At 42.4% G+C, this 12,051-nt stretch overlaps 1 protein-coding gene across 1 annotated transcript in view; it reads right to left on the bottom strand.

Annotated features, from left to right (window-relative positions):
- Positions 1-12,051, bottom strand: part of SLC6A4 (solute carrier family 6 member 4) — a 154,945-nt gene that overhangs the window by 74,120 nt on the left and 68,774 nt on the right. The window contains exons 3-4 of the mRNA XM_088477798.1: positions 7,058-7,192; positions 6,020-6,239 (exon numbers count right to left, since the gene is read on the bottom strand). Of these exons, the coding sequence (XP_088333924.1) occupies positions 6,020-6,239; positions 7,058-7,192 (355 nt within the window). The remainder of the gene's footprint in view (positions 1-6,019; positions 6,240-7,057; positions 7,193-12,051) is intronic.

The following is a 12,051-nucleotide window of genomic DNA, read 5'->3' as shown; positions in this document are numbered from 1 at the left end:
GCTAACTTCTGCACACACTATGAGTCCTCAGGCTGTGTCTGGTAGCACAGTGGCTAATTTATGCATGCCCATGCATCGGCGTTGAAATGCACTGGCACGCCTGCATTCGCCCAACCACCCCCCGTTGCCACCCACAAATGGCACTTCCTGTCAATCACTGGTAAACAGTCTGCATAGCCTCTAGTCCTGACTGGAGCTTCTGGCTTGCATACGCGCATTGCGATGCAGTGCGAATAAATCGACTGATTGCATGCATATACGCAACTGTGATCCTTGCTGAATCAAGCCCAATGTTGGTATAGAAGGTTAATTTTTTAGACTCTCTCCCCTACAGCATTACATACACTGCACTTTGTATGAGACAGACTACAGATTGTTAAGTGCTAATCATGCCCTCTTCATGGGCTGGCCTCACTTGCCCTAAAATCAAGCAGTTGGAACCCCCCCCCCCCCAACGCCATTAGAGCATTGTATTGCTTCTCCCCAGGGGAAGCCTGTTTAACAAGTATCAAAGCACATCATTGCTCCTCATTTGGGAGAGGGCTATTCCCAGTAAATCTAGTTACATGCAGGCTTATCCTTGGCAGTAACATTTGGCGGTGTAATGTGATGAATATCCGCACTTTCTGTTATTTAGGCAGATACTGGAGACCTTCCTATTGGAGATGAATGATCAGAGTAATGGAGCATACACACGGTCAGATTTGTCAGATGAACGATTGAATGTTTGAACGATTTGAACGATTTTACCAAAGTTTTCAACGATTTGAACGATTTTTGACTGCATTAAAATGAATGGAATCGTCCAAGTCTGACTGCAAACACATCAGATGTCAGATATCGTTATCTGACAAACGGGAACGCACATCGTTCATCGTCCATCATTCAGGCATGTCAGATATGTCAGATTTTCCTTCAGATATGAACGACTGAACGATTTTTAAATCGTTATCGTTCAGATCTGAAGGAAAAATCTGACCGTGTGTATGCACCATAAGAATGATAATAATCAGATTAGTACTGGCCATTGGGGATACATATATGAGGTGAGCAGCATAATGGTGGTGTAATTTGGCATTTTTAAATCAATTAATATAAATATTTTCAGTAACATTATTTTTCACAATTGCATTTTAATCTTACCTTTAAATAAGGGACATATTTTCCTCCATATAGAAATCCTGCATTTTCCCCTGGGAGGGGTGTGTTCAAACTAAAATCTAAACTGTAGGGTATTATAATAATAAAGCTATCCAGTATTCTACATGCAAAAGCAGCCAGTATTTACCCTGCATGCTAAAAATGAAATGTATCTGCACACCCTGCATTGCAACATGGTTTGTCCAGGTGAAAAGTTGTTTGATTTTTTGCTTTGTTCCCTACTCGGAATATGCCTCACATCTAGAGAAGCATTTTGTTCCATGCCCACAAGACTCATTTTTGGCTCATCAACAGGCCAAACATGACTATTATTATTACATTAGCCATAATAACAGCAACGCATTAAATTCGCCTATCAATTTTCTTTGCAAGTTAATATTTCTGTGCCACTGTTGCTTTGAGAAAGAGTAATTGCTGCCAATGACGTGGAGAAGGCAAAATCTCTCCCAAACTGCACTCTGCCATGGCCTGCTGCCCTAAATCACTCAGTAAGACTTGCTGTGACACTGAGGCTGCAGTGCCGCTCCAACCAGGCTCGGACTGGGCTGCCGGGGATTCGGGGAAATCCCCGGTGGGCCCCGGTGATTTATGGCCACGCCCTCTATTGTGGGAGGGCGTGGTCTAGCCCCTGTAGCCGGCACTTTCATTTAACATGTGGGTGGTGTGCAGCGACAGGTGAGCGGCGGGTGTTGTGTAGCGGAAGGTGCGGCGGGTGGTGTGTAGCGGGAGGTGTACGGCAACGGCAGGTTTCTTCAAGCACCACTGATTCCCCCTCCCGGCATCATTGGTGACGTCATGTGGAAGGAGCTTAGACACAGGTGGCCGCTTCAGTAACAGTCCCGGCTGTCAGTGGCAGCGGTGGGGGGTAGAGGGGCGATTGGGTGGGCAGCGGGCTGCTGATCACCAATATAGTTTCCAGCAGCAGCTGCTGCATCACACTGTTTCCAGCGATGACGTCAGCGGGGGGCGGGGAGAAGCAGGCTGTACTCTTGCAATTGACAGCAGCAGCTGCACCACTCAGAATCCAGGGCAATGTCAGCGGGGGGAGGAGCCCAGGCACAGAGGAGCCTGGAAGACAACAGGGAGGTGGATCCATGGAGGCTTGTCATCTGAAGCGAGCGGACTGAATTACTAAACAGTAAGTTTAGTATTTATTGGAATAAAAAGTGGACTCAGGAATTTTACTTGACAGGTTATAAAAGAACAGGCAGTGTCACATAAAGATGTATTAGATAACACTCTATGCTTGCTGACATACAGTCAGTGTGTCATCCCAAAATATAATAAAAGTATTAACAGCAATTTAATAGCTTGTGCCAGCAAGCATAGACAGACCAGATTAAGGCTTGTGGGGGGCACTTCGGCAACTAGGTTGGGGGTGCACCAAAAAAATTGATTATGCAAATATATTTTATAGATTTATTAATTATAAATACAAGTGGACTGATTACACGTCAACTTGTTGTTAATAAATTGGCATACTTTCCATTTTTTAAACAAATCTAAAAGATGTAGCAAAATTTCAAAACACTGAATGCATACATAAGTTGATGTCATTTCTAGCCCATTAATGTCACTAATCAAATATCCACCCTGTCACACATAATAAAGAGTTCTGAATAATGGTGCTTTATAAATAAGCTTACACTTGCTGTGCCATGTACAGTATAGTGACACTCTCTGCATTCTATGCACTGTGACACTGCATTATATAGTGAGCACTGCAACATTCTGCATTATATGCTGTCCACTGCGACACACACTGCATTATATGCTGGCCACTGTGACACACACTGCATTATATGCTGGCCACTGCGACACACACTGCATTATATGCTGGCTACTGCGACACACACTGCATTATATGCTGGCCACTGCGACACTCTCTGCATTATATGCTGGCCACTGCGACACTCTGCATTATATGTTGGGCACTGTCACACTCTGCATTATATGCTGGCCACTGCGACACTCTGCATTATATGTTGGGCACTGTCACACTCTGTATTATATAGTGAGCACTGCGACACTCTCTGTATTATATGCTGGCCACTGTGACACTCTGCATTATATAGTGAGTACTGCGACACACTCTGCATTATATAGGGAGCACTGCGACACACTCTGCATTATATGCTGGCCACTGTGACACTCTGCATTATATGGTGGCCACTGTGACACTCTGCATTATATAGTGAGCACTGCAACACTCTCTGCATTATATGCTGGCCACTGTGACACTCTGCATTATATAGTGAGCACCGCAACACTCTCTATTATATGCTGGCCACTCTGACACTCTACATTATATAGTGAGCACTGTGACACTCTCTGCATTATATGCTGGTCACTGTGACACACTGCATTATATAGTGAGCACTGCAACACTCTCTGCATTATATGGTGGCCACTGTGACGCTCTGCATTATATAGTGAGCACTGCGACACTCTCTGCATTATATGGTGGCCACTGTGACACTCTACATTATATAGTGAGCACTGCGACACTCTCTGCATTATATAGTGAGCACTGCGACACATTCTGCATTATATGCTGGCCACTGTGACACTCTGCATTATATAGTGAGCACTGCAACACTCTCTGCATTATATGCTGGCCACTGTGACACTCTGCATTATATAGTGAGCAATGTGACATTCTCTGCATTACAGTATATGCTGGCCACTGTGACACTCTGCATTATATAGTGAGCACTGTGACACTCTCTGCATTATATGCTGGTCACTGTGACACTCTGCATTATATAGTGAGCACTGCAACACTCTCTGCATTATATGCTGGCCACTGTGACACTTTGCACTATATAGTGAGCACTGCGACACTCTCTGCATTATATGGTGGCCACTGTGACACTCTGCATTATATAGTGAGCACTGCGACACTCTCTGCATTATATGGTGGCCACTGTGACACTCTGCATTATATAGTGAGCACTGCGACACTCTCTGCATTATATGGTGGCCACTGTGACACTCTGCATTATATAGTGAGCACTGCGACACTCTCTGCATTATATGGTGGCCACTGTGACACTCTGCATTATATAGTGAGCACTGCAACACTCTGCATTATATGCTGGCCACTGTGACACACTCTGCATTATATAGTGAGCACTGCGACACTCTCTTCATTATATAGTGAGCACTGCGACACTCTGTATTATATGGTGGGCACTGAGACACTCTCTACATTATATGGCAGCCACTGAAATGTTCTCTGTATAGTATGGTGGTCACTGCAATGCTCTCTGTATAGTATGCTGGTCATTGCAATGCTCTGCGATGGGTGAAGTACAGGCAGCAATACCTAGCCACTAAGTTATGAGACAGTTGAGCCTACATGCTGGCACCTTAATGTAACAGGACTAAAATATGGATTTTCCTTTACCATAAATGCAATTCAGACTTTACAATGCTGACAGCTGTATCCAGGCCCAGGGTGACGAGAACTACAGCTGCTAATCCCTATGCCTTCTGGAGACTAGACGTAAACATTATTACTTACCTGATTGTAAACTATAACTAGAATACCAGATTAAGCATTATTATTGTGATTTTATTATATGTAATATGGCTCTGGACCTGTGTAGTTTTCTTATTTTACTTATGCTCCTCTGGTAGCTAGCCACACCCCCAGCTGTGCACGCCAATAGCTGGCCACACATCATCAGCTTTGTGCCGCCTTCCTTCAGTGGGCCCCTACCACTGCATTCCCCCTGTGGGCCCTTCATGCCCCAGTCCGACACTGGCTCCAACCATTAGTTATAATAAATGGTGAGACTCATGAGCCATGTATCTCTGCAAATGACATCTTTGTGGAAACCAAAGTCTCTTCTCAATCTAAACAATCATTATTTAATATGCAAAAGAAAAAGCAACTATACAATATAACAAGTTTTGTAATCCAAACAAGGATGTGCAGTTTTACCAATCTAATACATTCAATATTCAAGGGTATCCATTAATAGACCACCCACCTAAAACCGCGGAGTTGGGAGAAGATGGCAAGGGCAGAAGTGAGAGGACTCAGCCAGCTAGAACAGGAGGGTGCTGGGGATGTAATATAAGGTCTTCTCTAAGTACCTGGTCCGAGTAGGGAATTCATTACAACTGAATCATTAGCAGAAGGTTTGATCGCAATTCTGAAAATATAGCCGCTAAACTTAAAGCGCCAATAAGTTTTAATGCAAAAACATTCTGGTTTTGCCTTAAAACAAAATATTGCTTTAAATCTAGTGGCGTCATCACCTAAATCGAATCAGGACCGGCAAATTGAGCATATTACATTTGGGAAAAAGTGAGCAACAAGTAAACAAAGAGACACAATAGTCAACAAGTAAAGAATGCCTGTCTGCCTGGTGACAATATAAGTATACGGCGGATAAACCATTTTTTCTTCTTTTTTTTTCACAATCTCTTCCTCTCTTTCTTTTTAACTTCAATATTCACTATTTTGTTCTCCTTCCTTTTCATAGCTTTGCTCTCTCCATTTTACTCTGTATTTCATGACTTTCCTGCAGCCTAACCCTAACCGTAAAATTTGTAAAATCGGGTGTCATTATGTCTTTGTGAAAGTCAACCTCTAGTACATATTGACATTCTATATGTGGACATTGAGAACGTACACCAAGCAGAACATAAACCGTATGGGAAAAGTCTGAGCAGATGGACAAATATTATATTTTGCATTTAAGGCTAAGTTCCAGCAGAGACATTTGTGAAATTACACGGCAATGTGGAATGAGGCAAATTTTCCACAGTTTTAAAAAATCTAGTTAATCTCTACCATATACACCCTCATAGTCCCTTATTCTTCACCACACTTACATGCACTTACGTGTAAAACTCCTCTGCTGGTGAGATAGAGCTATTGATCCACTTCACGCTACTGTTGTGGAAATAATTGGTACAGTTGTCTGTGTTCCACTCATTTTCACAGCTGGTCCAAGGTAACTCAGCCCGGAATGAGAATATGAGGTAGTAGAGAGCCCAGGCCATAATGGTGTTGTAATAAGAAGCTATATAAAGTGCTATAATACAGATAGCATAGCCAATTCCTGGGGAGGAGACAGAGAGAGCAGATAATGTAGCATTGCAAAAGAAAATAAATGCAATTCTCCCTGAATTAACAGTTGCCTAATGTGTAGAAAAAAAACCAGGCTACCAAGGTAGGAACCCTAATTTTTCCAGGAGAGGAAAATGAGACCATACAGTCTAAAAAAGCAAGGCAGAATCACAGGGATCACAGTTTTTTATTATTTCTATGTCACAACCTTGTCACAATCTTTAGGGACTGTAGAACCAGCAATGGAGGAGCACCTTCCTGGAGACAATACTTCAGCATGCAGTTTCTACTGCTCCACTAAGGGGCAGCACTAAGTCAGTGAAAAGTGACCGAATAATTGGTAATGACAGTTTAAAAGATACATTAAATAAATACACTGATTATTTTGAAATCATATGATGGATTACTGTAATGTAGAGATGAAGAAATTTACTGAAGTACGAAAAGTTCTGTTCCGCCATTAGAGCATGGGAAGCCTGTTTAACAAGTACATCTTTACTCCTCATTTGGGAGAGGGCTATTCCCAGTAAATCTAGTTACATGCAGGCTGACCTGCCGCTCGGCAGTAACATTTGGCGGAGTAATGTGATGAATATCCGCACTTTCTGTTATATAGGCAGATACTGGAGATCTTCCTACTGGAGATGGGTGATCAGAGTCAGAATGATAATGATAAGATCAGTACTGGCCATTGGGGATACATATATGAGGCGGGCAGCATAATGGTGGTATAATTTGGCATTTTTCATTCAATTAATATTAGAAATATTTTTAGTAACATTATTTCAAACAATTGCATCTTAATCTTACCTTTAAATAATGGACATATTTTCCTCCATATAGAAATACAGCCATTTCTATGATACTGACCCAAGGCCAACTCCATATAAAACAGAGGAATCCCACCAAACACAGCCATAATCACATATGGAAGGAGAAACGCTCCTGAAATTACAAGGTATATATGTGTATACATTTTTTATGAGTATACTGTATTTACAAATAATGACATATTAGTGTTTAGAGTCTATTTAGTTAGAATAAATAGGACAAGTGCTTTAGTACTTCACTGTACACAGCTAAAATACATAACTCTGCAATAGTTCTTATATATGTGCTGTGTTTCTTCTATCAGTCAGGACAAGCCTTTGCTCTTCAGCCAATCACAAACAGCTTTCCTAAGCTGGCTGCTTGTAATTGGTGTGACAAAACCTTTTTGTGATTGGGAACAGCTCTGATGATACCTGACTGGATAAATCCAACTTCAATGTCATTTTGTGGCGGATGATCCTAGGGAGCAGTTCCGCTGACCTCATGTGGTTTTTATTTTGTTTCATATTGGACTGGGCTATAAATGAAGACACCTTCAAAAAGAACATTCACTGTTTAAATAAAGTGCTGGGGTCTAAAGAAGCATTTATTTGACTCATTTGTATATGTTACTCATTCTTATTTTTTAGTCATAGTTATTGGGGAATAACTTGATATACAGTAGCCACAGGCAACCATGCACATGCTGGTGTTTGTAGTTACACCGGCTCCAGCAAGTATAAACAGCCAAATCCCACAGGCCTTGCTTGGACATGTAGTGCCACAATAACAGGAACAATAGGCTGGCACTCCAGTGGTCCCCATTTTTTACATTCAGCTTAATCCTAGCACCTTCCACCCCTGCCCCAGGGATGCCTGGAAGAGCCAGGCATCCCTGTACATCAATGCTGTACAGACTGGAGCTGGCTCACAATATGACAGGAGGATCACACTCTTTGGGGTCAATACAATTAAGTGGGGCGAATTGCCATTGGAACAGCATAGAAACGCCAGCAACTACACTGCAATTTTCTCTCTTGCGACATCATCTTACCCTGGACCTCGCATGGGGCAGCGAACAGAAACGTGCGAGTCCAGAGATAAAGTAAGTGCAGCATACAGCTGCACTTACTCATATGTGCAAGGAACTAATTGGAGCTAATAGGATTGACCCCTTCTGGTTTTCCTGCTATAGTGTGATCTAGTACAGCCTGTGAAGCCTGAGACTGGGAACCACATTAACTGGAGAATCCCCAGATTTAGTGGGGTCCCACCGAAAGCTATAGCGCTGATGATGGTCGTTCATGTTGGGGAGGGGTGTTTTTGTAATCTAAAACATTTTTAAGCACTGTATATATTATTAAATATTTTTTATATAGATATATATTTAAGAGCCGCAAGAATTACATTGTAGCATTGTACGTACAGTACAGTAGGCAAACAAAATATAGGATTACATTGGTATACAGGGAACAATATAGACAGATAAAGACAAATTGGAAAAGATAAATTATTGCAACCCACAAAATGCATAATTACATAACAAACTTAAAATGAGAGCTTACATTTCTAAAGAGCAATACACAGATGAACACCACCAGTGAAGAAGTTCATTTCCACATCCAATAAGTGTGATCACTTATATTTCAAAAGTTGGATTCCAAAGTACCCCCTAGTATCTCTTCTGGGATTCAATGTTTCATTCAAATTCATCCAGTGGAAGGCTCTGACCCGAGCAGCCTGTTCTAAGTTCTGCCCAGCGCATACCAACGGGTGGTCTGACTGGGACCCTAGCCCCCCTAAAACCTGGCCAGGATCCAACTGGACCACCTCGCGTTGGTTTCACCCCAATTGGTGCAGGGGTGTCCGAATGAATAACTGGACAGGCAGACAAACAAACAGACCAATTAATTGTATATATAAGATGTGTTGCTCTGTCACTATGTGGTCTAATAGCTTACTTTTTCGATTCTAAATAACTATGTAAGATTTGGCAGCTTTACCTTGAAAGCTGTAGGAGATATTCGCCAACAAACAAACTTCTTATACAATATATACATTTGGAGGATAAGTGCGCTGTACTTGCATTTGGTGACTTGGGAGACAAAACAGACTTTTACAGAAATATTACATGATACAATGAGCAACTTCTAGATGATTTTCTTAGTAAACCAAGCTGCGTCATTTATGGACAGCCTAGACTGAACTGTTCACCACACTTTACAGCATATCAGAGAATCTCCACTTTCAATGATCAAATTGTTACTGCAGTTACTAATTTTAAAAATTAATTATTATGATAATTGGCAAGTGGTGACCCTAATGAGAAACCATGGCACTTAGGTTAAGCATGACAATATAGGTTAAGACCAGTGTCGGACTGGGGCATGAAGGGCCCACTGGGGGAATGCAATGATAGAGGCCCATACTTAGGGGTGTGGCTAGCCTCCAGAGGGGGTGTGGATAACCATTAGAGAGTGCATGGAGTGGGCCCCTTAAAAACATATATATATAGTAAATACTGCTAGTGCATGCATGATAATATACCAGATTAATAGTAGAAATGCATTGTAGAAAATACACCATAGTACTGTGCAGTAAAATGCACAAACAGTATATATAATGCATAGTTCAAGTCAACAGTCATGGACCTGATCCCTAGAGGAGGGGGTGGGTCCTCAGACAGTGGGGCCCACCGGGGGATTCCCCTGTACCCCTGTGGGCCAGTCCAACCCTGGTTAAGACTGCAAACACGTTGTAGATATATTCCTATCCTAATGAACACATCACAATCCCTTGAAATCATTAGTAGAGGAATGGTAAGGGACAGCTCTATTAGTGACTACAGTGGCTGACTAATTAACATAAGCTTACGAAATATAGGGGTTGATGTATCAAGAAGTGAAAAGAGTGAAGTGGTGGACCAGTGGAGAAGTTGGCTATAGCAACCAATCAGCTTTGAGGTAGCATTTATCATTTACATTCTATGAAATGATAGGTAGAAGCTGACTGGTTGCAATGGACTACTTCTCTACTGGTCCACTTCTTCACAATTTTCACTGCGTGATACATAAAACTCTACATTTTGTACTCTCTACTCCATATCATATCACTGTAATCATCTTTATATTATTTACACAACTCCGGCTAGTGTTAAAAAGACTTAGACATACAGGGCCCGATTCTAAGACGCTCGGAATGTGGGCGCAAATCCCATGTGAACATCTGCCTGTTTTCTCAGTTAGCCATATCTATGTGACTGCACCACCCGCAGTACACGAGAGCAGCCATCATCACTTTCATCAGCATTTTCACCAGCCCCATTCTTGCTGTAGGAGATCAGGCAGATCTCTGCATGAGATCACCCCCGACTCTGTCTAAGCGCCCACGGGATGCTTCTACTTCATTGCCTAGTAAGGCCCATTCAGTCCTATGCAACAAGTGACTGAGATTCTGTAGACTCTCTCATAAATGTTCTACATTGTGCAAGATGGCCGCGACGCATGTCCAGTTTGTAAATTATCAAGATCCATCCGCATTTGGAATTGCGTTAAGCTTAGTGTTAAGCCGCGTATCCACTACACGATGTTACTGAGCGATTGCACGATTACGACATCGTAATCGTGCAATCGCGCAGTAATCGTGCACAAATCGGGCACTATTATGTCGACCAGCGATGCACGCTGGTCATTTCCGACATCAATTATCTACTGAACATGCTGGTCAATCTGCTGATAATAACAGATGTTCAGAGATGATTGATGTGCCTACACTGAACAATCAATCATTCAGTGTAGGAACTGCAGGGGGAAGGGGAACGACGGTACGATTACGATGCCGTAATCGTACTGTCGTGCCGGTGGATACGTGGCATTAGGCCCACATTATCTGAGAGCATATACTAGCCTATATCAAGTCACAACAAAATTCATCTGCCTGTACATACATAGTTACCTCTCTACATTGGATAACAGCAGGCACTAGATTGTTTATAAATAGCAAGTCAGCTTCTCTGCATTGCACATTTATTTAAGAGAAGTTCTGAATGGAATACATTTGAATAGTATATTATCAGCTAAACCCAGGCAATGTAGGAGAGCTGGAAAGCAGTTTACACCAGACCTGTAGGTGTCTATGTAGAGCTCTTCAAGTGTTTCCTCTCTGTGGTGTAGTGTACTTTATATGCTATTCAGTGGTGTATATAACATGATTACATTACAGTATGTGCAAATATATAATGCTTTAAATCACTCTTTAACATTGTTACTCCTGGTGGAGGACTATGGGACCCAGTATCAGCGTTTATCTGTCCTCCCCTGGTTCCCCCTGTGGCTGAGTCTCTCATAGAAATAGAATTTGATGGCAGAAAAATAACCTTATGTTTTTGTTTATCTGTTACTAATGGGTTTATGTATGACTGGATGCCTTTCAACCAGATAAGTTTCATAGGCTATCGACAATATTTATACCAATAACAGATGTTCTTTCTGGGCAATGTATCAAAAGCCTCTTGCTGAGGCAGGGGCTCCGTTAACAGCCGTCCTGGCAAAGAGTGAACAGTAAAGTGTTAGCTTTCGTTATCACTTTGCTGCCAGGTTCAGACCTGGCATAACTACTGCGTGTGCATGGTTATTATGTCTCAGTATGTCATTTTATTTCTCCACCACTGAGGTATTGTGCGGGATACATCAAAAGGAAGAAATGCGGTCAAAACTCGCAAATGCAGGTTTGACCGCTTTTCTCATGTGCACTAAGCCCCAGAATGCGATGCCCTCCGGAGCTTGGTTACCTTATAGAAGCCTATGGGCTTGCATCGGGAGAGTGCTGTGATCTCCCAGCACCCCCCGCGCCAGAGGGGTTTCTGGGTCATAGACATGAAAGTCCCTCCATCTCAAAGGGCCGCTCTTACCGAGAGAGTGGTCCTTTGCGGTGTTCGTCATGCATACTGTTGCTAACGCCGGCATGCATGCGAATGGTGGCGGGATGCCTCACAT

The sequence above is a fragment of the Taudactylus pleione genome, unplaced genomic scaffold, assembly GCF_031769625.1.
Source record: "Taudactylus pleione unplaced genomic scaffold, aTauple2 ptg000203l, whole genome shotgun sequence".
In the NCBI taxonomy this organism is placed as follows: Eukaryota; Metazoa; Chordata; class Amphibia; order Anura; family Myobatrachidae; genus Taudactylus; species Taudactylus pleione.
The sequence above is the reverse complement of the archived record's forward strand: the minus strand, read 5'-3'. Positions and strand labels throughout refer to the sequence as shown.